This window comes from Chiloscyllium plagiosum, chromosome 28 (genome assembly GCF_004010195.1).
Source record: "Chiloscyllium plagiosum isolate BGI_BamShark_2017 chromosome 28, ASM401019v2, whole genome shotgun sequence".
Taxonomy (NCBI): domain Eukaryota; kingdom Metazoa; phylum Chordata; class Chondrichthyes; order Orectolobiformes; family Hemiscylliidae; genus Chiloscyllium; species Chiloscyllium plagiosum.
The window spans coordinates 24,328,919-24,356,449 of NC_057737.1; the positions used below are offsets into that span (position 1 = coordinate 24,328,919).

Consider the following 27,531-nt stretch of genomic DNA (forward strand, 5'->3'; position numbering starts at 1 on the left):
AAGGACAGGATCTATTAATTAAGAAGAGGTGGATCTAAGTAAGAAATCATCTTTGTCAGGTGAAGTAAGATGACTTCATCTTATGAAGCAGCATTGTTCCAAATGCCTGTGATTTCAAATAAATTTGTTGAACTACAATGTGGTGTTGGATAACGTCTGACTTTGTCCACCCCAGTCCAACTCTGACACCTCCACATGCAGATTAATAGGCATAAGTTTGACTAAATAAATAGTTCAGATTTAATATTCTTTTGATTACATTCTACAGATTGTAAATTTAGAAAACATTTTTAAAAATAGCTCACAGATTGATCTCAAAACTAGTGGTTCACATTTTAGTCCTGTAAGAAATATATGAATGTTGTGCACAACAAAATTATTTCACATTAAAGTAAAAAAATGACTATTTTCTGTAAAATTATGTCATTACTCTCAGCTCTATTTTACTATTTTAAAACCAAACAAATAATACAAAGGCAGTCAAGAAAGTGTAGGTGGTTATTGATATGTTACAAATATATACGTATATATCAGTTAAAAAATTGATATATTATAAATATATTACAGCTTTTGAGGCTGTGTACATTCAAGATGAAATTATATTTTCATTTGTATCCTACACCACTCACTCAAGATTTCTGTATAGCTATTTGAAACATGCTATTTCTATGTATAAAATTAAGTAACACTCAGCAAACATTTATATAAAATGAAGACGTTTAGTAAACAAATTTCGCACTTTGCGTGAGTAATCAAATCATTCATTATTATCAGCATACTTTTGATGGGCTACTGTCTCACTTCCCAGTTCATTAATCTGACATGCTTATGTTTAAATTGATACATTTGAAAGGCCAGCTGAGCAACTGACAATTACGGGCATTTGTGTATAATTTACCGAGTTTTCAGCATCAAAACCAGCATGGAATTATTTAGAATGATTAGAATGAATCCTTTTGGGAGTGGTAACAATAATTGCAAAAATTAAACAACAAACACTGCAAGAGTTAAACATTGCCCGATAGTCTAACACTTGCCCAATGTAGTTTGAAGTGAGGTACTGTAAGATTATGGTATTTAATTTTGTCACATATTTAACTGCATTTGTTTAAAATGTTTAGAAAAGAAAGCATTAAAAATTTTGTATCATTTTCATTTTTTTAATAAAACTTGTAACATCATTATATTAAAAACACCACCTTTCAAAATATTAGAGATAAATTTTAAAAATATATTTACAATTAAGCCCATCAGGTTATCCAGAATTACACTGAACTGAATGGGACTATTTACATTCGAAGGAGCTAAAGGTCCCTTTTCAGCTCTTCCTTCAGAAATTAAGCACTAGTTTTGGGGAGGAAACACCACTTCAATTTTACTTCTCCTTTTCCTTCTTCCCTTCCCAGCTAGATTTCAGAAAGTCACTTCTTAGTAGTCGATAGAAAAGCACAATATTCATTAAAGTCATGATGGCCATTCCTACACTCCCGATGCTGTAATTTATTAAAGGGATGTTGTCACGGTTTAGGACCAGCCAGCGTGTCATCCAGGCCAGCGTGCTAATACGGAAGATAACATAGGTTCCCAGATTGATGATGCTGTTAATGCGGAAGCAAGTGGTTTTGTTCATGTTGGCCATCAGAAGAATTTGCCTCAGGTGCAGGAAGATGGAGTTGATTTCAACCAGTAAAGCTACGACAGCAAACCCAACGTAGCTGAAGAGGCTCACAGAAATTCCAAAACAAGTGATTACCTAGGGAAATAAACAACATTTCGGTATTTTGGACTTCACAGAGATCAGAATCCCTTAAAGACTTCAGGAAATCCAATAGCATAGACAATTCAACTAATAGGTTTTGTGGCCAATCATACAATCATTTAGCCTTTCCATTTTTTTGCTGCTTTATCCGTGAGAAAGATTAGATAAGCACCAATTCTGTAGTTGAGAATGGTAAGTAAATGGAAGGCCTTGAGATGAAGAAATTATTTAAAATTATTAATCACTTAAATTATTTTCTTACAGAAGAGGCACTGAAATAATCCATGAATGCAGGTCAGCTGGATGAAATTAGATGTCAGAAATTAAAAATTTACACCAGAACAGCTATTAGGAAGGAATTCTTGAAACAGTTGATCAGACTGATTAATAGGTTAAAATCAGTGATGTACAAAAAAGGCCAAAGGTTACAGTGGGAAAGCTATGAGAGAAACAAACTTGATGAGGATTGACAATTTTATGAGAGTTATTTAAGGCCATAACAAGCAGAGTGGAAGAAGGAGAACAAGTTGATATATTGTATTCTGAATTTCCAAAAAGCATTCAGTAAGGTCCCACATAAACAGTTACTATACAAGTATAACAGCTCATGGTATTGGAGATATTAGCCAGTGATATTAGCCTGGATAAAGATCAGCTAGTTAACATGAAACAGAAAGTCAGAATAATTGGGTAATTTTCAGTTAGGCACATTGTAGCCATCACAAGCATCCACCCTCTTCACCACGGACGCTCAGTAGCAGCAATGTGTACTATCTACAAGATGCACCTGCAGAAAATTCACCAAAGCTCATTAGATAGCACTTTTCAAACCCATGACCACCTCCATCTAGATGGACAATGGCAGCATATACATGGGAACACCATTGCCTGCAAGTTCCCCTCCAAGCAACTCACCATCCTGATTTGGAAATACATTGCCATTTCTTCACTGTCACTGGGTCAAAATCCTGGAATTCTCTCCCTAAGGGCATGTGGGTCAACCTACAGCATGTGGAATACAGCAGTTCAAGAAGGCAACTCACCACCACATGCTCAAGGACAACTTGGGACGGGCAATAAAAGCTGGCCAGCCAGCAATGCACACAAATTAATGAAAAAAAAGGGTGTCACAGGGATCAATGCAGGGACCTCAACCACTTCCAAACTATATAAATGTTTGGATGAAGAAAGTGCATTGTAGCCAAATGTGTTTATGATACAAAGGTAAAATAGGAAACCAAGTTCTGTGGAGGATGCAGAGTCTGCAAAGGGACGTAGTTTAATTGACAAAAGAAATTAGATGGAGTATAATGTGGGAAAATGTGAGGTGGTCCATTTTGGTAGGAAAATTAGAGAAGCAGAATATTATTGATTTTTTTATTTGTTCACAGCATATGGGCACTGATGGCTAAGTCAGCTTTTAATGCCCATCTCTAATTACCCTTGAGAAGATGGAAGTGAGCCATCTTCTTGAACCACTGCATTCAATGAAAGGTTGATATACTCACATTGCTGTTAGGAAGGGAAGTTCAGGGTTTCGGTTCAGCAACAGTGAAAAAAATGACAATATGGTATCAGATGGCAGAGAGAGTCATGGAGATGTACAGCACAGAAACAGATCGTTCAGTCCAACTCATCCACGCCAACCAGATATCCTAACCTAATATAGTCCCATTTGCCAGCATTTGGCCCATATCCCTCTAAACCCTTCCTATTCATAGACCCATCCAGATGCCTCTTAAATGTTGCAATTGTACCAGCTTCCACCACTTCCTCTGGCAGCTCATTCCATACACGTACCACCCTCTGCGTGAAAAAGTTGCCCCTTAGGTCTCTTTTATATCTTTCCCTTCTCATCCTTATCCTATGCCCTCTCGTTCTGGACTCCCCCACCCCAGGGAAAAGACTTTGTCTACTTACCCTATCCATGTCCCTCATGATTTTTATAAACCTCTATAAGGTCACCCCTCAGCCTCCGATGCTCCAGGGAAAAGAACCACAGCCTATTCAGCCTCTCCCTGTAGCTCAAATCCTCCAATCCTAGCAACATCCTTGTAAATCTTTTCTGAATCCTTTCAAGTCTCACAACATCCTTCCGATAGGAAGGAGACCAGAGTTCCACACAATATTCCAAAAGCGGGGTGGGAGAGACCAGAACGAGAGGGCATAGGTTTAGAGTGAAGAGGGGGAAAAATTTAAACGGGACCTAAGGGGAAATTTTTTTCATGCAGAGGGTGGTGCATGTATGGAATGGGCTGCCAGAGGATGTGGTGCAGGCTGGTACAATTATAATTCTGTACAGTTGCAACATGACCTCCCAAATCCTATATTCAATGGTGGGACCAATAAAGGAATGCATACCAAATGCCATCTTCACTATCCTATCTAACTGCAATTCCACTTTCAAGGAGCTATGAACCCGCACTCCAAGGTCTCTTTGTTCAGCAACACTCCACAGGAGATCGAGACTCTCCAGAATTTTGTGGTTTAGAGGGATCTGAATGTCTTTGCACAGGAATCACAAGAAGTTAACACACTTGCCAGTAATTAGGAACACAAATAAAATATCGGCCTTTATTATATGAGGAGTTCAACACAAAAGCAGGGAAATCTTTTTAGACCTGTACAAGCAATGTGTGGGAGTACTGCTTACAGTTCAGGTCTCCAAATTGAAAGGGGGATATACTTACATTGCTGACAATTTAGAAAAGGTTCATGAGATTGATTCATGACATTAACGGATTGTTTTAAAGTTGAGCAGATCCAGAGGGAGCTTTCTCTCATGGGGAATCTAGAATGATGAGCAGAGCTTCATAATAAGGGGTCTCCCAATTTAGATTTGAATGAGGAATTTCTTCTCTTCGTGAATTGCTTGTGTTTGGAATTCTCTTCCACAGAGTGCAGTGGAGTGGCGTCATTGAACATATTCAAAGATGAATGAAATTTTTGACTTAGAGGGGAATTGAACCAAATAGGGAATAGATAGTTACGTGGAATTAAAGCCATTATTGGATAAGCCATGGTCTTACTGAATTAGGGGGAAGGCTCAAAGGATCAAATGGGCCACCTCTGCCCCTATTTTTATGTACTTTTGACTTTTCATATATTAGTAAATTAACAAAATAACTTGAAGGGAAGAATGAAAGCAACAATGCTGGAGAAACAAGTAAAATCTACAATGCTGGAGATAAAATAAAATGGACAATGCTGAAATAAAACAGTAAATGCTAGAAAGATGCAGTTATTAACTTCAAAAGAATGCAGTCCAACATTTGAATAAAAATCTTCACCCCAAATTTTAAACATTTTTTTCATATTTCCATTTGTTCCATTACTTACCTGGTTAGACTCTGCTTGGAATACTGTGAACAGACGTGGGCACCATACCTTAGGAACATATACTGGCCTTGGAGCAAGTACAATGTCAACTTAGAAGAATGATGCCAGATGTTAGATATTATGATGAAAAATTATACAAATTAGGCCTGTTGAAGGTTGACAGGTAACCTGATTGAAGTTTGTAAGATATTAACAAAAGACAAGGCAGATAAAAATAAACTATTTCCACTGGTTGGGGAATTCTAGAACTAGAGGACATAGTTTGAGACTTAAATCCAAACCATTCAGGAGAGATGTTAGGAAGCATTTCTACACACAAAGAGGCTAGATGTTTGGAATTATCTTCCACAAATGGCAATGGATGGTGGTTCAGTTGTTAATTTTGAATCTGATGCATATAAATCTTTGTTAAGCAAACACATTCAGGGATATGGGCCAAAGACAGGTATATGGAGTTAAGCCATTGGTCAGCCAGAATCTTTTTTTTTAGATTACAGTGTGGAAACAGGCCCTTCGGCCCAACAAGTCCACACCGACCCGCCGAAGCGAAACCCACCCATACCCCTACATTTACCCCTTACCTTACACTACAGGCAATTTAGCATGGCCAATTCACCTGACCCTGCACATCTTTGGATGGTGGGAGGAAACCAGAGCACACGGAGGAAACCCACGCAGACACGAGGAGAACGTGCAAACTCCACACAGTCGGGCGCCTGGGGCGGGAATTGAACCCAGGTCTCTGGCGCTGTGCAGCAGCAGTGCTAACCACTGTGCCACCGTGCCGCCCCATTGAATGCTGGAACAAACTTGAGGGGCTGAATGGCCTACACTTGTTCCAATGCTTTTCTAACTCCGATTCTGTTTTTTTCAATATAATTTGCATCATATTTATTCCCTCGTGCAGTCTAGTCACCCATATGTTGTAAAATAAAGCCATTCATGTAGAACAGGCTCAGCTGTTGAATGCTAGTTGTGCAGCAATCAAGCTTAAGTATTCAATTAATTACAGTATTGCATTGGATTTCACAGCACTTGCTGTGGATTAGACTCTAACCTTAAAATAATCCACAATCTTTCCTTGCAGCAGCTGTGCAATACAATTAATTGCTAGTTTTCATCAAGAGTGTGTTTTGCATGAGAAATAAAACTAGTAATTTTAAACAGCAGCACTGCACTGTGATACAGCAGCGATGTTTTGAAAAATGAATTAACAAGCATCATGTTATTAATAAGAAAGTAACAGCTGACTCTTGACATTAAGCAGTTCATCTTCATCATAAAGAGGCTCAAGTAAGTAAATCTCAGCCACTTCAAAAGGAATTCTACTTCAGTTTAAAACAAAATGATTATGAGAACAGGAAATTTTCTAGAATGTGTAAGTTAGAGCTGAAAGAATTGGTTTATTTATTCACTAAGGATGGAAGTTAGCAATAAGGGCATTCTTCAGATCAAATCTCATTTTACTACATACGCCCAGACCAGATGTCATTGTTTGATGAGAGGGGGCGAGTACTGAATCAGGGAATAAATGAGGAAAGATTTGTCTGGTTCCACACCTCTGTGCGATGGTTCATCGGGGGAAGCAAATGTCAGGGCAAATACAACTGGACAGGTCAGAACAGAAATCTTAAAAAAAACTATCCGATTCTTCTTCTAGTAATTTCCTTCCCTGTGTTTCAGAAATAAACATTGCTAAAAAGAGACATGAGCAAAATTTTCATCTTGTATTCAAGGTACATAAGGTACTACTAGGGTTACTTAGAAAGTAAAAACTAATTAATGTATACAGCTTGAGATAAAGTGCTGATCAGTTCAGTTATTGTCAGCATGGAGGTGGTGTAGGAACAATTAACTGGCTTAAGTAGCTGCTCAACCAGCATCTAATGAGGATACTGAGGTCCCCAAAGTGCACCTCACAATCTAGCATGTGAATAATATGGGATATCCACAACTTGGCAGATTTTCATATGCAATGCAAATGTCTCATAATATTGCAGGAGTTCAAGGCCAACCACAATACATATAATTGCATTCCCCGGGACTGGAGTAGTCATACATGCAAATGCAACTATGTTAACAAATTCTAGATATTATCTGTATCAACCTGTTCAGAGATGTTATAACACTTCTAGACCAGGTGGCACTTGAACCCAGGGTCTCTGACTCAGAGGTAGGGTCACTAACTACTGTGCCACATGAATTATAGATATTTTTTGTGATACTCTTTGTCTCCAAAGAGGATAGATCAGAGGCTGTTCACTCTAAAGTCTAGAAACTGACTATGTTGCTTGTTGCATGCCTGTGTTATTTGAAGATTGAACCAAGGGCAATATGTATAAGGTCTAGCTGCACTGGATGGGTGCTAAAGGGCTGAGTTCTGCTCCAGAAACTTTGGCACATACACAAATTATACCAGAAAATGTTAAGATAAGTATGGGCCCATGAAGAATGTAACTGATTGTTCAGCAATTAAGGTATTTCCCTGAAAATGACTGAATTGCAAAGCACGCAGGAATAATTACATCTTGTAATTCAACACCTTTTCATTTGTTGTTTTGCTTTACTTAAATAACCTTTACAGAATCTGAAGTTGAGTACACAGTGACCTCAACAATAACATCCTAAATATTCCATCGTACTTTTCATGATGTAGAGCAAAGAGTAATAAGTGAAGATGGATCATAACACAAAGCACAGTCAAACAAAACTTACATGAGGTTCAATCTGATGTAAACAGTAGTCACTCTAAGGGCAGAATTTTCCCTTCCCTGTGTGATGTAAACAATGGTGAAAAAGATGGAGAAATACCGAGAGACTGAAAAGAATTTAGAATCTTAACATTGAGGAAAATATTAATGATTGTCCCCTTGAGCCTTAAATGGCAACTTCCAAATGACAGTGACTAACTTACTTCCATGTATTTACATACCTCTACTCACCTTACTTGTACACCACTTCCAATTCTCCTCTCTTTCTCATTGTGTCAATCAAAGCAGGTACCTGGCAACTACAGCTCACTGAATACTTGTCCTTGCAATCATTTAACTGCTTCTTCAGGGCAATATGCTCCATGGTGACCAACTTCCTTAATGCTTCAATAACTCAAGTCAGCACCAGTAAACCACCAGCCTCAGCACATCGTCAATCTGACTGTTAGACCAACTCACACATCACTTCCACCTTGAACACTTTATTCTGGTGCTCAGGGACAGCTATAACTTGCATGCTTCTACCAAGTTGCTTTGCACGCAGGGTTATGTGCATATCTTATGCATCTGATCAGGGTCCTTTGTACTATTCTTAGCTTGCTTTCTTCATGGTCACTCTGTTTGTACTTACTTAAATGTTGCCAGCCTTTATTTACTTCATGCTGCTTTTTTAGCTGTCACTCACTGATTTCTGTGCTAACTGATGGGGTCCTAGTCTCTGTGTAGCTCACATTGCTTTCTTCGAGCACAGGGTCTTCAGTTTTCAGTGACAGGCTACCAGCCTCTGTGTGTTGCATTGCTTTACAGGCTGGCAGTCTGTAACGGGGAGCATTGAATAGTCTGGGAGGAAGACATGTTGCTGTGTGGCACCATGTTATGTTAATGTCACACCCTGCAGCATGTGCCAGCACTTACATAGCAAACACATTACATTTGCTTCAAACAAATGGCCATATGTGAACGTCAAAAGGAAGTGATTCTTAATGGGTGAAAAGCGACAATGGTCAGGTATGAGATATCACCAGAGTCAGTCAAGAAGTGTGTCTGATACCAGTCTGGTGAATGGGATGGTTTTTCCTGAATTTAAACAAAGTGAAGGATTGAGTATTGTGTAAGGAGATGAAAAAGCTTTAGTGGTGATTCCAGAGCAGGAGTGGTGATGAGATATCCTCACTGAGTGAATGGGAAGTGCAGAGAGCAGAGAAGAGTTAGTCATGTAGGAGGATGATGTGGACGAGGGCTATTGAGTGGACATGATGCATGCTGTAGTGAGAGGTGTAGTCCATGAGCCTTGATGAGATGTGTGTGCAGTGGCAAAGTTAAGATGAGCGGTGGCGCTGTGAGTGTGCAATATAGCAGAGACAAGATGGTGGCACTTAGCCTTGCAGAGTGCAGAAAATCACTGGCCTTTCTTCTGCACTGCTGGATGTCCTGCTTCACCCAGGACACAGCATTGACCTGGCTTGGTCTGGTAGCAAGGCCATATGTGGCTGTCTGCAGGAAATAGGTCCAGCTTCCTCTCTCCCACCAATGCCCCCTGTCCATAAAGCTGGGAGAGAGTTCTCCTTTATTCTGGGCCAGGTCCTTGAACAGCAGAATATGTGGGCCAGTTTTCAGCTTGCAGCATTTGAAGTGATGTGCAGTTGGTCCTTAAATAGGAACGTTGGAAGGTCACAGCAGTGGTGAGCAAGTCTGGCTCTTCTGCCACGCAATTCCTCAAGAAAGGCACCCAAGAGCCTCGCTGTATTATTAATGAGGCAGAAGACGTCTATGAGAAATATTACTCCTCAGCATGGTGGACCAACACCATGAATCTCACTCAACAAAATACTTCAACTGAAAACTGGAAAATTCCATCCAATGTTTTTGATTATTGATTAGAAATATTGGACCTATGATGATTAACTAAACCAAATACCAGGGGACAGAACATTGTAATATTGCAATTTCCTCAAGTCATTCACCAACACCAATGTGAATTTTGCAATGTTTTTGATTGATACCTCATTTGACAAATGTGCTGAAGTATTAATACAATCTATTTCATCAAATTGTACAAACTGTACAATTGAGCTGAAAATGTGTTGCTGGAAAAGCACAGCAGGTCAGGCAGCATCCAAGGAGCAGGGGAATCGACGTTTCGAGCTTGAGCCCTTCTTCAGGAATCATGCCCGAAAAACGATTCTCCTGCTCCTTGGATGCTGCCTGACCTGCTGCGCTTTTCCAGCAACACATTTTCAGCTCTGATCTCCAGCATCTGCAGTCCTCATTTTCTCCTCCAAACTGTACAATTGCCAATCTGCAAGTCCTTTCAAATATATGAAGAAGTGTTCTGTTCCACCTAAGCTCTAATTGAATTTTGCAATACCAACTTCAACTAAACTGTAATCTTGCCCTGAGAAAAACAATGTTATATTTGAAAACATGAGAATTCAAAATGGCAAAAGGCAGTTCTGAATACTGTTGTGGCTTTACAACATATCCATCTAACAGCGAAGCTAGGAACTAATAGGGATGTACAATGTCACAATGTAATCCGCTGCCCAACTGTTTGTTTGCATCTGCAGTCCTCACTTTCTCCTCCCTGTTTGTTTAATAAGACCAGTTCATTTATTTGGTTAATTTACTCCCATTTTCTTGTATTAAGAAAAATTGTAGAGTTAAATTAAATCCACAGTTAGAATGCTGACACATACACGGGCAGCTAGGCACGTGCATAGTTGGAACTGATAGTAACCTCTGAGTCCTTATCAGCAACCTGAAGGCTTAATGATCTCTGCAGCTGAAACTTTATTGCTGGAACAGCACAGCAGGTCAGGCAGCATCTAGGGAACAGGTGGATAGTTGGAACTGATAGTAACCTCTGAGTCCTTATCAGCAACCTGAAGGCTTAATGATCTCTGCACCATTCTGAGCTACTCAACAACTTACTGATGCCTCACAAGGCTACAAGATTAATAACAACAATAACATGCAGGTTCTGGAGGAGAGATAAGGGCAGCATCTGAAAAGTAGGGGTGATAAATAAGATCAGAGTTACCAGACAACCTGCTTCCTAGGATTTTTGATTAAGTCAAATGTCAGAAATGTCATGTTGGAATTCAAGAAATGTACTACGACATTTTTCTCAATGTTTCAGATCCTTTCTGTACCTGAGATTGCTGAGATTATTTTGTACAATAATCTACTACACCATTATTATGATCAATAGCATGCTTGAAATTTGAAAACCTGCCAATTCTAACTATGGTATGTTTCAAACAAGAGTCTTTAACAGCTCAGGAGAGGAAACAGCTAATGCATAAAATACACTGAATATGTATACAGTTCCTCAAACACCTGCACAATAAAAATATTTACTGAAGTATTATTCTGTTTCATGTGCCATTACTTTATCAAGTAACTGATAAAAATTCAGGTTTAATCTCACTATAGTGTTTTTTAAACAAGGACTAGTTTATGTTCTGCAATAAAAATTTAATTTCCTTTTACTTATATAACCTCTCCACCCTTTTCTAAAAGAAGTGCATTAAATAATAAACTGTCCCTCCTGATTCTAGTGCTTTCAAATTTGCCAAACTCTGAAACTATAATCTGGAAAATGAATATTTATGGTGAAAAATGGATAACTAACAGTGTCACCATTTGACCTACGTCTCTGAGATTGAAGAGTGTGGGACAGAAGCCAAGATTTAATCCAGCAGTATTATAAAATCAGTAAAGTTAGATGTTAGAAGTCTTGAAAGACTGAAAGAGGATTTCCAGAGTATTGAGGTACTAGAAAGAAGGATGGACTGCACAAGGAGACAATCAAATAAACTAAATAATTCTGCCCCTGGCTTTCCTCACTGTTTTAAAAAAATGGGTGGCATGGTGGCTCAGTGGTTAGCACTGCTGCCTCACAGTGCCAGGGACACATTTTCAATTCCTGCCTCGGGCTACTGTCTGTGTGGAATTTGCACAATCTCTCTGTGTGGAGTTTGTACATTCTCCCTGTGTCTGCATGGGTTTCCTCCCACAATCCAAAAATGTGCAGGCCAGGTGAATTGGCCATGCTAAATTGCCTGTAGTATTAGGTGCATTAGTCAGGGGTAAATGTAGGGGAATGGGTCTGGGTGGGTTACTCATCGGAGGGTCGGTGTGGACTTGGTGGGCCACATGGCCAAAAGGGAATCTAATCTAATCAAAGAGTCTTAATTTCCATCAGTGAAGACTTGTGGAGCTGCTAATTCTGTAATTGCATCACATCACTGCATCTGAAGTCAAAATGAATGGGATTATTGAACAGCTCTCCTCGTGACCTTCAGCACACAGGATACATCATAACTGATCTATGTGCTACCATAAGTCAGATCTTTGCAAAACACATGACGAATTAATCAATATTATACAATTAAAGACGGAAATGGCAAATGCTACTTAAATCTTAGTACACAATCTTCACATCAGTAACTGGATATAAATTCAAATTCTCAATTATTTAGAATAAATCTTTGTGCAATGTGAACATCACTACATCACATAAACTTTAATATAAAGAAAATTAGAACCATTAAAACATTCTGAGAGCTTTGCCACTTTTTCTCTCTTTCCATCATTGTTTCCATTCTGCGTAGGGATAAAGGGTTCAAAATACACGGAGGCACCAGCATGGGAGCCAGAATTTGAGAGTTGTTGTCATTTCAATACAGATTCTGGCTCTCCCAAGTTACTGCTTCAGCATCTCTAATCACACATTCACTCTTCCCTGTCCTTTTCTTTTGATTGTTTCATTTTGCCTTTCTGGGGCAACAACACAGCTTGGATGTTGGCAGAATCAAATGCAACCTGAACTATGTGATATCTTCCCAACAGCTTTCTGACCCTGAATGGTGAGCTGGAGATAGAAGTGGATGATGTAGATCTCCTCCTTGGCCTGGGTCACATTGCTGACCAACTTCAGAATCTTGTAACTCATGGTAACTCTTGTGTACCATGGAGTGGATGCAGCAAATGGGGAACTGGAGAATTAACCCTTGGTTTTGGGCTGAATAGGCATCATTGTCTTTCAAAGAGGAGTCAAAGAAGGTGCTGCACTCCCTGTCCTATGCTTGATTCTCTGTTCATGGGTGCTTGTTAGGCTCTGATTCTGAACCCTGGGATCCGTCTATCACCGTGTCTAAGTCAAGTGTTAACAGCAGCGCTGTGAGCAGCAGCACAGTTTCTGTGTACACATGTTGTGCTCACTTCTGTGGAGTGTACAGAAAGATGGCAGATTGTTATCTCATAGTTCTGTGTTATTAAATTATTCTCAATGACTTCGTACATTGTATTAATATTTCCAACAATGTGTCATGAAACAGAATTCAGTAGAAACTATTTTATATATCCTGAACAGTGAGGAAACACTGTGATAAGCTGTCAATGAACCTTAACTGGTTTACTATTGAAATGCTTGATGAGATTACAACATGGAATCTCAATCATTACATTAAACGTTTACTCTAGATTCACACTCATGCTCTTTCTCAAAAGCCCTGTGATTTGAACCATGTAGCGGTTTCAGTATAAATCTGACCAAGATTAGTTATCAGCACTGAAACTCAAAACTTCCTGAATAATAGAACTCAACAGCTCGCTAGGTAAGTTTTCTCACTATCCCAACTGATGGTATTACTGAACAAGTGGGGATATGGGCCAAATGCTAGTAAATGGGACTAGATTAATTTAGGATATCTGGTCGGCATGGACAAGTTGGACCAAAAGGTTTGTTTCTGCGCTGTATATCTCTATGACTCTATAAGTCATTTCACAGAATGAAATCTGGCTTGATAGATTGCACGCATTTTTCTGATTGGTTAACATAGGATGGTTAACCTCTGAAAGATATTCACATGAAACTGCAGAAGTTCTTTAACAAAACACTGAAGAGCAAAAATAAAAATAAATCTACACAATATAGAGGTCAGTCATGTAGATCTTAACTCAAACTTTAAAACAAAAGGTTCAACCTGTTTTCTAACATCATCTAACAAAGGGACTCAATCCCAGAGAATTATCAGTCCTATTTCAGTTTTTAAAGATTTTTACTGATGCTTTCAAGTTCCTTTCCTTTGGACTGTATAGACAGCTTTAGGACTCCTTTCCGAGTACACTTGCATGAATCTCCCACAATTCTACTGGGCTAAACTTCTACAGTTCTAACAACTTGAATATTTCTACTCAAATTCAGCTGGCTTGGAAACTCCACTGAAGTGAAATCACTTCTGCTGAGATAACTGGCTTTCCTGAATAGACTGGATTCTCCTGCTCAGAGAAACAGTTCTACTTACATGTGCTTACTCTGTATGCCAATAAACACAATGGTATATATATTTTATCTATACTACAGGGTTTCTCTCAGGCACTCTATTGCAAACACATGCTTTCTTGGAACTAATGTACTTAAGTCACTGTTCCAAATTGACTTTCTGACCATGTTAAATAAAAACCCTCAGAGTTCATCCAAATCCATCTGCCTCTATTTTGAAATCCAATATAGTATATAATATACATGTTTCATGCTCACGTGCTTAATCATCAGAGGAGTTCCTGAACAAGGTTGTACTTGAAATCAAAAACAAACATCTCATAGGACTGTCAAATGTAATTATCCAGTATAAAAAAAAAGTCAACAAAGAGTGATTAGATTATAGCTGTTTATTAAACTGTGACATTAAAAAAGTTCAATAAAAATGTATTGATTGTGGAAGTGCATGCATACACACATATACATTTTGGGGCAGTCTGAATTATTGTTTAGTAAAAACAAAAGTGGAGGAGATTTATCTTGTGAACCTAGGTTCAGAGCATAACAAGAGTATTAGACACTTAACTCAGTAGTTCACTGAACATTTAGAAAATCATGATATACTAGGCAGAGTCAATGTGGTTTTGTGAAAGGGAGATAATGTCTGATAAATGCATTAAAGTTCTCTGAGGACGTTACAAGCAAGATGGAAAAAAGGAGAATCAGAGGCGGTAGTACATTTGAATTTCCAAAACACCGGAAAACAATACCAATTATGCTCATTATCATATCAACCATGACCTTACCAAAGGCAGAGCAGACTTGATGGCCTACTCACCCTCCTTATGATCTTATAAGCGACAGCCATTTGGAGTCAAACATTATTCATTTCTAAAATATGATGCTTCTCAATACGAACATACGAAATAGGAACATAAGTAGACCACTGAACCTATCAAGGGCTGCTCCACTATTCAATAAGAACTATGTTCTGGACTCCACCACCATTAAAAAGATCCTTCCTGCAACTAACTTGTCTAGTCCTGTTAGAGTTTTATAGGTTTCTATGAGGCCCCTCCTCACTTTTCTAAACTCCAGTGACTACAATCCCAACTGAATCAATTGTTCTTTAAACCTCAGCCCTTCCATTTGTGGAATTAATTTGGTAAACCTTTGCTGCACTTTATAAGGAGACTAAACCTGCACTCAATATTCTAGGTGTAGCCTCACCAATGGACAAAATAATTGCTGCAAGACATCTTACTGCTGTACTCGAATCCTCTCACTACAAAGGCCAACATGCAGCTTGCTTTCTTTACTGCTTGCTTCAACTGTGCACGTACTTTCAGCAACTGGTGCATAAAGATAAGTACCTAGGTCACATTGAACATTCCCCTCTCTCAATTTTCAGCCAAATAACAATCTGTCTTTCTATTTTTGAAACCAAAGTGGACAACCTCACAGTTATCCACATTATACCTCATCTGTCAAAATCACGTCTGTGAATCCTCCTCACAGCTTACCTTTCCACCCAGCTTTGTGTCACCTGCACATTTTGAGATATTCTATTTAGTTCCCTCAACTAAATCGTTAACAGATATTGTCTATTGATGGGGTCCTAGTACTGATCCCTGTGGTGCCCCACTAGTCACTGCCTGCCATTCAGAAAATGACCTATTTATTCTTACTCTTTGTTTCCTGTCTACTAACCAATTTTCTATCCATCTTAATACGCTTCCCCAATCCCTTGTGCTTTAACGTCCCGCGTTAATTTTTTAAGTGGGATTTTGTTGAAAACCTTCTGAAAGTCCAAATAAACCACATCAACTGGTTCTCCCAATCAATTCTACTAATTACTTCATCAAAGAATTGTAGTAGATTTGTCAAGCATGATTTCCTTTTTGCAAGTCCATGTTGACTGTGTCTGATTCTACCACTGTCTTCTAAGTGCTCTGCTACAAATTCCTTGATAATGGACTCTAGCATCTTCCTCACTCCTGACGTCAGACTCACTGGTCTATAATCCCATTTTCTCTCTACTTTCTTTCTTAAATAGTGGAGTTACATTAGCTACCCTTCAATATCTAGGAACTGTTCCAGAGTCTAAAGATAGTGTCATAGCAAGTGCATCATACTAAAAAATCTCAATCAATGTGGAAATCTAAAATCATAATATACGTAGAAAATATGCCATCTTCAAAGTTTCATCAGATGAATCAGGAAATTTATTCCTCCATCATTAAAACGGCATGGCCAATATGACTATAAAGAGAGATAAAAACTGTTTTTAAAAAGAAAAAAAATAATTTAAGGAATTCCCACTGCATAGGTTGAATAGTGCACGATATTTACTGCATGTTCTACAACTCAGTTTATTAGTTAAGAAATTACATTTTAACAATAAAATTGTCACATGGCCCAATCCCAAAATGCACCTTTACCTTTGCAGCCAATGAAATACATTTAAAGTGAGCCAATATTGTAAGTTAGGGAACATTCAGTGGTAGCCCAATTTCAGAGCAAAACAATTCATTCTCACTGATGTAAATCAGGTCAAGGATTGGCTAAAACACCTACTGAAACATTTTAGTTTAAAAATAACAAACGCTATTCTTTCAGTCAATGCATCAACCTTCACTCATTCATTCTAGGAATCAAACTGCATTCATTAATTCAATGAATTAAACTTTACTTATACAAATTGCACAATGTACAGTTACATTATGTTTAAAAGACATTTGGACAAGTTCATTAATAGGAAAGGTTTGGAGGGATATGGACTAAGCGCAGGCAAATAGGACTAGTTTAGTTTGGGAACACGGTTGGCGTGGACTGGTTGGACGGTGGACGGTGGACGGTGACTCTACATGTAACATGGAAAAAAAACACATCTTCAAATCACTCAAGCTGACTTTGAATCAAGCCATTCCAAATAGTGCAAGTAATATTTTCTTTCAATTTATTGTTTCAATTCAATGTTTTCCATCAGACATATTAGTCAGTGACATTTCCATTATTCTTTCACATTATGCTATTGAACTAGAGGATGACTCCAAATTGTCAAATGATAAACACACTCAAACATGATAAAATTACTCAAACATGATAAAATTTAAAAATGAATAAAGCTAAAATTACAGCAAGGGAGATAAAATTTAGATAGATGGCAGGGACGAGTCCCAACCCATTAGAAACACTTATGGAGGTAGGGGGGCCAGGAAGTGTTCTGCTGAAATGTTAGGCCAGCCCCGCAAGTTAATTCTACCTCCTCATAGAGCTATCTCCCAGGAGTGTGCAATGTCTAATGCTGGCAATCCAATGCATCCTTAATTGGGGTTCTGATGCAGATATGTGAAGGGCACTTTCCCAGCCTGAGGCAATTTTGCCAGCACTGCACAGGCCCATTGTTATGCCAGTTGCCCCTCCAACCTAGAGAAGGCAACTGAGGCCAAAGCTGTGAACAACTTGAAGAGTTTTAAATATAAAACTGCAAAATAAAAACAGGCTGGAGACTGATACAGTGAAAGCTGGTAAAGATGATACACCCACTGTGTTCCTGCTGCTCTTGTTACTTCACCCTTAGCAGCCCTCTCCATGGTGAGACATTAAGGCTGCCAGTCTCCCTAGCCATGACCACACTGTGTCAAACCCCTGTCTGTTGCACTTGCCAGCCTTCTCAAATTGGATGGAAAACACAGAAGCAAGCTGTTTATTGGTGAACTGTACACTAGTGAAGCAATGTGCATTAGAACTGGAAATGGTCCTGGTAGTGGAAAATGCTTTTAATGCCAGAATCAGAGTTTTACGGACGGAAACAGACCCTTCTATTCAACTCATCCATGCAGATAGCCTCAACCGATCTAGTCCTGTTTTCCGCATTTAGCCCATATTCCTCCAAACCCTTCGTACTCATGTACTCATCCAGATGCCTTTTAAATTTACTTGAAATTGGTTCCTGTGGCCACAGTCCTGTCGCTGTTCAGCCAGCTCAAAGGTTAGGTACAGCATAACAATAGCAATGCTTGACTGGTTTATTAACCAGCTTGCTTGGGAATGCTGCAGCATGTAATCAAATGATTTGGATTTTGAAACATTGATCTGCTAAAATGTTCGAAACAGTCACAATGAGAAATGCTTGTCAGCCTTCATTTTACTATTCACGTGGTCATATTCACCACACACCCAAACTCATCAACATACAATGGTTTCCAGTTCACCCTAATGTTGAAATTCTTATCATGCATTCAAACCGCTGAGATGTCTTTCCTCCTTATCTCTGTAATCTCTTCTAGCTCTAAAACCTAAGAATGCTGCCTTCCTCTAAGTCTGGTTCCTTGTTAATTCAACATCCTTCATCCCTTATTGATTATTTTGCTTGCATCCATCGAAGCCAACAGTCCCTAAATCCTGTAGGTTTCTTTTCTTGTAGATGTTTCTTCAATCCTAACTCTGTTTAAAACTTTTGCCATCTGCCCAAATTCCTCTCCTTCACAGCGTATCAATTTCTGTCTGATAGCACTGTTGTGAATTAATCACTTCACTACATTAAACGACACTGTATGAAAACAGATAATTATTGTGGGTACAAGTTGTGAACTGAATGACTGAGAGTTCATTCAATGCTTTAAGTGATGATTATTTTGGTTTAAAACTTGTTTAATCATTAATGAATAAACATTGCTTGCATTAAAATTAATTTACACATTATCTAATCATTACAATGATAAATTTCTGTACTACCAGTTTGTCAACATTGAAGCTCAAATCATAACGAAATGTACACAGCAAGCCAATTGTCTAATATACCCCATACATTTCTGCTAATTCTGTGTTCATCCTCATCCTAATTTCCATTTATAGTTTTGATGTAGTACTGTCATTAGTCAATTAGCCTCTACCCAGATGTAACAGCACTTAAAACTCTTATGATAGCTTGATTCAAAATGCAAATCAAAGAATCTGAACAGAAACAAGTGGCATGCTTATTACCCATGTATACTTCAAGTGTTACAACCACTGTCTGTGCAGACCAGCTGCACTTAGTAAAGCAATAATCAGTCAGTTAAATAAAGCAGATAGCACTAGCACCATCCAGTAGTCAATACTTCAATGATCAGATCACTTTCCCTTGCAGCATTTCATGCAACAATAAAGCCTGTTTACTGGAAACCCGTTGCATACACTGCCAATCCTGACTGGGAAAATAATATATCTAGGTTCATGTTGACATCTATTGTGCAATTAATTCATAACATATAACCTTATGAGGTTGTCTTTAACTTTGGTCAAATACACAAGTGAAGTTATCATTAATTCTGCTTTAAAAAACCCATCACTATCCACTTTTTAAATAGTATCTTTAATGTTCTATTTCATATATATACTGATGACACTCAGCACTATCTCACCACAGAATCACAAAGTTTACCATGACGATGGAAAAGTAAGGGGGCCATTAGGCCACCATGTCTGCGCTGGCACTCTGAGCATTGTAACTTAGTGCCAATCTTCTGCATTATCCATGTAATTATGCAAATTGCCTCAATCATCAAATGTCCTCTTGAAAGCCTCGATTGAACCTACTGTGTGAAGGAAGATTTTTTTTCTCACCTTGCATTTGCTTCTTTTGCAAAACACTTGAAACTGGTTCACGATCCTTTTATGATTGGAAATAGTTATCTTGGTGCTTGCTAAACATCCTATATTGGACGTGCAGGAACTTTCTACAGTTAAGCATTGGAAAGACTGAAGACAATACCCCCATCAGCACCCACTGGAAACTCTGCTCCTTAGCCATCGAATCCAAATATCTCCCTACTTTTCTTGAGCTGAAATAGACTATTTGCACCCTTGGCATCCTTTGTAACCATGCCCAGGCTTCTGACATCCTATACAACACCAAGATTGTCGACTTACATCTTTGCTTCCTCTGCCATTCTTTGGCAGCTGCATCTTCAGCCGTTCAGCCTCTAAGCTTGTGAATCCCGATCTGAAAATTCTCCCTGTCCATTCTTTTAAGATGCTTCTCAAAACTAAAATATTTTGGCAAGGTTCTAGTCACCTGCCCTAATGGCTCCTTCTTTGTCTTGATGTCAATTTCTGTCTAGATCATGCACCAAGAATGTTAATACATTTTCCTATTTTAAAGGTTCTACATAAATGCAGTGTGTGTGTGTGTGTGTGTGTGTCAATCCAAATGAAAAAAAATTAAGAGGAACTTGTTTGGAAAGGTGTGTTTTAAAGAAGTTCATTAGGGAACTTCAAAATGCAAAGTACATCAAATAAAATCATGATATTGCGACAATTAGCATTGGAAATCTTCATGATAGTCTTAATGATTGGAACTTCTGGAAACATTAAAGAGCAAGCTTCAGTGAAAGCAAATTAATTTAATCATAGGACCTTATAAATTGGTTGCCAAAGCAACATAATGCTTGATTTACACCTCCAGGTAAGCAGCAGGTACAGGCATGTGACCATTTTTCTTAGTTAAAAGCAGATAATACTGCTTTACCCATAAATAGTTCAGCATTAATACAAAATAGTTCTCTACACAGTGACACAAAAGTTATTTGAAGTCCCAATAAGATTTCTGAAGCACAGCAATTACAGGTTTGCTTGTTGTTAACAGCACCTATTAGAATCACTGGAGCCTGAAGCCAGTTTTAAAAAGATTTCTGTGGTTCCTCTAATCTGTTCAAGACTTAACTGAAGCAATTCTTTCCTTTAATGTTTAAGAGCTCTTGCTTGCACTCCAAACATTTAAAATTCATAAGACAGGAGCAAAGCTTGGACAGCACAAATGGGGATTCACACTCCTTTGCAGAGCAGCTGTGTTACTTATTAGAGATTAAGTCAGGCAATCCTTAGTAATTTACTACTAAGGTGATGGTGTTCACATGGCAGATCTGTGCAATGTTGATACATTCACAACATTATAGGGCACCAAAGACAGATGTAATTCACACTACAAGTCTGTTGATTATTATAATTAATATAATCCTTGGTTGGGAGGGATTGAGTCAACATATATTCTTTACCATGTTAACATTACACACTTCTTCTCCTGGTCTTGCCCATTGAAAGTACACACATTTTCTAAAGTTGACAATTTTATATGTGTATCACAATTATTGACAAACAAACAGATTGTGCAGAAACGCATTTAAAGTTTACCCAAATGATTCAAAGTGGATATTGCTGTAACAAATTTCAAATACCTATCTTAAAATCAACAATGACAAGAATGTTGAAATGTGAAAGTTTAAATGAAACTAAATATCATTGAATTAAAATTAGTGATTTTGAGTTAAGAACAGACCACGTCAGTTCAAACTGCAAAGATGGTGAAACAGGATCCTGGGCTAGAAATTAGTGACTTTGGTTCGCATTTTCAAATAAAAACAAGTAGACAGTTGTACTCAGGTGCATTGCTAACCAGGGATAGTTTACATTGTACATAAGATTATTCCTTACTGCACATATGTCGAAGGGCAGATTTAAGTTTTTTCAAAATTCATTCACGGGATGTGAGGTGTGGGTGTCGCTAGCTGGGCCAACATTGATTGGTAATCACGAGCAGCCCTCGAGAAGGTGATGGTGAGCTGCCCTCTTGAATTACTGCAGTCCAAGTGCTGTTATTAGACCCACAGTGTTCATTCTTTCATGGGCACAATTTTTAAACATGCAGACTGAGCATATTGTGTCATAAGAATTTCAGGGTAGGCAGTGTTGTAGTGATAACATTACTGCCCTGGTAATTCAAAACCTCAGGTACATGTTCTGGAGGAATGGGTTTGACTCCCACCATGCCAGAATTCAATAAAAAGTCTGGAATTAAAAAGCTAGCCTACCGGTGACCCTGTTGATTGTCACACATCTGGTTCATTAATTTCCTTTAGAAAAGGAAATCTACCATCCTTACCTGGTCTGACCCACATATGACTCCAGATCCACAGTTGACTCTCCATCATGGCTTCCGAAACCCTGTTTTCCAAATGTAGATTGGATCCTGAAGCTGTCTTCACACGCCATTAATTTTTTTTTTACATCTGCTATAAAGTTAATATCTGTCAAGTAGGAATTCAAATTGCTCACTACTTCCTGGTGGACATGGGGGCAAGGGTGGGGGAGCTGTGAGGTCGGGTAGGAGTAGGGAATTATTAAAATTATGCTGTATGTCACCATAACCCACCACAAATCAAAACTAAACACCAGGGCAGTCCTGCCTCTCCTATTAGGACAATGACATTTTTCTTCGAATGAATTGAAAAGACATCTTGCAAGTAATGAGGCACAAAATATGCTAGTCTCCCCTGTGGGACGCAGGAAAATACTGGCTGGAAAAACTGTGAGGAACTCGATCCAAGATCTGATGATTTGTTTCCACATTTCACAGAACAGAAGCTTCAGTTCCAAAATTAACAATAACAAATGTATAACTTTAAGTTCCACTCTAGGAGTTGATGGTCAAGGAAGACACATTCATAATGTGACCAAATAAATTGAGTATTGGGTTTGCAAGTTCTGCCAACACACACAAATGGCAGACAGTAAGAGCAGGAAAGATTTCTGATCAGTCACAAGATGGACCGAAATTAGACCCTCTCACTGTTTGTAGCTCCAGGCTCCAATGTTCACAATAAAATGCATGTTGCTGCAGCAACTTGAACTCTCTGAGGATTGGGTGGAGGGCATCAGATGTTTGGATGGACAGTGTGGACCAGATTGGTGCCAATAGTATGCGATTTAGTTCTGTTCTGGCTGGGATGGATGAGGGTCAGACCTGTCTTTGGGCAAACAGGCTCATAGAAATGTTTATTCACGACATTAATACTTAACACTTAAATAAAACTTAAGAGTAAAACCACCATCTGTAAATCACCACCCCCATCAAGCTAGAAGGAACCCAATACTTCAATTCCAGCATGCAGCACAGATTAACTTTATCAATGACCAGTGATTGCTTAAGTGTGTGCTCATAAGGCTGCTGGCAATAATTCAGCCATAATCTCGGGGCACAGACCCTATAAGCTCTTGTGTTAATGCAGTCCTCATTCTGCTGAACGTCCTGTAATTGAATATGGACTGCCCTCATGCAAAGCAGTTGTTGCTGCACTAAATGGATGTTCGTGTAGCCAATTTTATCATGGAAATAGCACATTGTCAGTAATGATACACCAAGTTCCTTGAATTCAGCACTTCAATCCACATAATTATATTACTGCCAACAGACATCCTGCTTTGCAGAGCAGCTCTATTCATTGCCAAAGTATTGAAATACATATTAGCCATACTTTTAATTGTATAGTAACATTAGGAAGATGCATAGGCCATTCAGCCCTGTTCTCTTCATCGATTAGCTCACCAAATGGTCAGCAATGTAGTTCAAAATCCTCACTTTTGTTGTACATCCCTTGTTAACCACACCTAACAAAAAAAAACTAACTCTCTCAGTCTTAAAAGCTCCAACTGTCCCATGTCAGCATCCAAACCTTTTAATAAGTACCACATATTTGCATTGCCCTTCATGTGAACAAGTGGCTTATGATTTCATTCCTAAGTAACTCAGTTCTACATTTAATGTGACATTTTACCATTAGTCAAGGAGGAGAAGTGATGTGAAAGATCCATGGCAGTATTTCAAAAGAAAGAAGGGGAGCACCCCTAGTATCATCGCTAACATATCTCTCAATCAAAACGAAGAGGAGAGGTGCAGCATGTGTGTGTGTGAGAGGGATAGAGGTCAGTATTCCTGATATATATTAATTCTGGAAAGTGTGAAAATAGATAAGTCCCCTGGGGCAGATGGGATATATCTTTGGATTCTCTGGGAAGACAGGGAGGAGACTGCAGAGCCTTTGGCTTTGATCTTCATGCCACCACTATCTACAGGAATAGTGAAAGAAGACTGGAGGATAGCAAATGTTGTCCCCTTGTTCAAGAAAGGAAGTAGAGACAACGTTGGACCAGTGAGACCAGACAAGACCAGTGAGCCTTACTTTGGTTGTTGGCAAAGTATAGGAAAAGGTTATAAGGGATTGGATTTATAATCATCTAGAAAGGAATAAATTGATTCGGGATAGTCAACACAGTTTTGTGAAGGGTAGCTCATGCCTCACAGAAGTAAGCAATCAGCAAACCCAATTTTACATTGTTGCTGGTTTGATTTGGATCACAAGAAAGGGGAGCCAGACAAGACCAGTGAGCCTTACTTTGGTTGTTGGCAAAGTATAGGAAAAGGTTATAAGGGATTGGATTTATAATCATCTAGAAAGGAATAAATTGATTCGGGATAGTCAACACAGTTTTGTGAAGGGTAGCTCATGCCTCACAAACCTTATTGAGTTCTTTGAGAAGGTGACCAAACAGGAGGATGAGGGTAAAGCGATTGATGTGGTGTATATGGATTTCAGTAAGGCATTTGATAAGGTTCCCTACAGTAAGCTATTGCACAAAATACGGAGGCATGGGATTGAGGGTGATTTAGTGGTTTGGATCAGAAATTAACTAGCTGAAAGAAGATGGCAGTTGATGGGAAATGTTCATCCTGGTGTTCGGCTACTAGTAGTGCATTGCAAGGATCTGTTTTGGGGCCACTGCTGTTTGTCAGTTTTATAAATGACCTGGATGAGGGCATAGTAAATTTGCGGATGAGACTAAGGTTGGTAGAGTTGTGGATAGTGCCGAAGGATGTTGTGGTTTACACAGGGTCATAGATAAGCTGCAGAGCTGGGTTGAGATGTGGCAAATGGAGTTTAATGCAGAAAAGTGAGAGGTGATTCACTTTGGAAGGAGCAACAGGAATAAAGAGTACTGGGCTAATGGTAAGAGTCTTGGTAGTGTAAATGAACAGAGGCATCTTGGTATCTACGTACATACATCCCTGAAAGTTGCAACCCAGGTTGAGAGGATTGGTAAGAAGGCACACGGTGTGTTCGCTCTTATTGGTGGAGGGATTGAGTTTCAGAGTCATGAGGTCATGCTGCAACTGTACAAAAGTCTGGTGTGGAGTATTGGAGTATTGCATACAGTTCTGGTCACCGCATTATAAGAAGGATATGGAAGCTTTGGTTTGGGTTCAGAAGAGATTTACTAGGAGGGAAGGTCTTATGAGGAAAGGCTGAGAGACTTGAGGCTATTTTTGTTGGAGAAGAAGAAGGTTGAGAGGTGACTTAATTGAGACATATAAGATAATCAGAGGGTTAGATCGGGTGGACATTGACAGCCTTTTTCCTCGGATGGTGATGGCTAGCACGAGGGGACGTAGCTTTAAATTGAGGGGTGATAGATATAGGACTGATGCCAGAGATAGGTTTCTTTATTCAGAGAGTAGTAGGGGCGTGGAACGGCCTGCTTGCAACAGTGGTAGACTCGGCAACTTTAAAGGCAATTAAATGGTCATTGGATAGACATATGGATGAAAATGGAATAGTGTAGGTTGGATGGGCTTCACAGGTCAGTGCAACATTGAGGGTCAAAGGGCCTGTACCACGCTATAATGTTCGATGTTCCATGTTCTATGACCCAGACCTTGGTGTAAAAGTCGCAATTTTAAAATATGTGAATGATACAAACTTGGGAGCACAATGAACTGTGAGGAGGATAGTGTCGAAATTCACAAAGGACATAGACAGTTTGAGGAAAAGGTAGAGAAGTAGCAGGTTATATTTAATGCAGAGAAATGTGAAGTAGGAAGAATGCAGAGAAATGTGAAGTAGGAAGAATGCAGTGGGTATAATTGTCAAGAAGACACAGGAGCAAAAGTACCTGGGTGTAGGGGTATGTGCACACAAATCATTGCAGGGGGGCAGGAGGAGTTTTGGAAATGGCTTACAAATAATATGGAATCCTACGCATTATCATGGGACAGAGAATACTAAAGCAAGGACATTATGTATGAAATGCTGTTTCAGCCTCAGTTGGGTTACTGCATCCCATTGTTGATGCTGCATTTTAGAATGGATGTGAAAGCATAAGGGTAGGTGCAGATAATTGTTGTAGGGATGAGGAACTTCAGTTATGGAGATTAATTAGTGATGTTGGGACTGTTTTCCTTGGAAAAAGAAAGTTGGAAAGGAGATTTACTAGAGATATTGAAAATCATGAAGGTTTTGGACAGTGCAGTTCAGGAGAAACTGTTCTCTTTGGCAGAATAACTGAGGACCAGAGGGTATAGATTTAAGGTGATTGACAAAAGCAGCAATTGTGACATGAAGAAATTTTATTCACACAGTAGACACTTAAGATCTGAATTCCTCAGACAAGGTCGCGTAGCAGCGTGCATTGGGGCTTTCAAAAGGAACTTGGATGTCTGAAAAGGAACGGAAGTGGGATTAAGTGAATGGCTTCTTAGGGGGCTAGAATAGACAGGTTGAATGTCTCCCTTCTGTGCTGTAACCATCTCTGGATGACTTAGCAAAACTGACGAGAGGTTTTGCTAGGAGGCCGAAGAAACTATGTCCTCTGATGCGTGGGGCAAAGACCTGAAGACATAGTTTAAAAATCACTGGCAAACAATACAGAGAAGACAAAAATATTTTTAAAAAAACTCTCAGCTGACTGCTTGAAAAAAGTTGTCGAACTGGATGTTCATAAATAATATAAAGAATGGTGGACTGGTATTGGAAGAATACAACAGCTCACCAACTAAAAACAGGGATGTGGCACTAAACACAAAAGCTCTTTCAGTGAGCCAGCATACGCACACCAGATCAAATAGTTGCTGTCTATGCTGTTAGTCTATGATTCTACATCGCCTCATGTTTGATACCTCCAGAAGAAACAGTTTCTTCGTTTTAACCATAAAATAACAACACATTAAATATTTGAATGGATCAGTCCTCCACTTCCTAAACTCGAGGAAATGTAAGCCATGTATATTCTAAACATACTTATTTTAACCCACTGTCATTCCAGTATACCTGAGGGACTTTGTAGCACCAGAATAAAATACATCTTTACGTAAAGTTAAATGGAATTGCTTCCCCTCCTGCTGGATAATGCTTAGGTCTGCTTTGGTCATGCTCTGATATTTGACTGTTTTGAATCACACATTGTCTCCCATGCAAGACCAGACATGAGTATTATAAGTACTCTTAATAAATCACACACACACACACACACTCTCGCCCTAAACAGTGCTTATTTCTTTCCTTTCATAAACTAGAAGTGGTGAAGCTTAATTTAACCCTGTCATCACTGTCAATCTGTAATTCAGCCAAGTTCGGAGTAATACTTAAAGCATTATTGGTTCCATATCCCAGGCCTGCAATTATTTCAGAACGAGTGGCGAGGAAGGATAATTAAAAACATAATCAAGTCGCAATGAAGCTAAAGGAGATCTCTGATTTCAGTCTTTAAATGTGTATTTCTTCACAATTATACAAATGTAGCTTTCAAAATTGCTGTTTGTAGAACTTTTCCAAATGCAATTTGGCTGCTCCACCCCTCAC

The 27,531-nt window shown here is 38.9% G+C and overlaps 1 protein-coding gene across 1 annotated transcript in view; it reads right to left on the reverse strand.

Annotated features, from left to right (window-relative positions):
• Positions 1-216: 216 nt before the first annotated feature.
• The window catches only part of tlcd2 (TLC domain containing 2), a 56,179-nt gene continuing 28,864 nt past the window's right edge, over positions 217-27,531 (reverse strand). Inside the window, exon 4 of the mRNA XM_043718515.1 lies at positions 217-1,753. Coding sequence (XP_043574450.1) covers positions 1,376-1,753 — 378 coding nt within the window. The 3' untranslated portion in view covers positions 217-1,375. The remainder of the gene's footprint in view (positions 1,754-27,531) is intronic.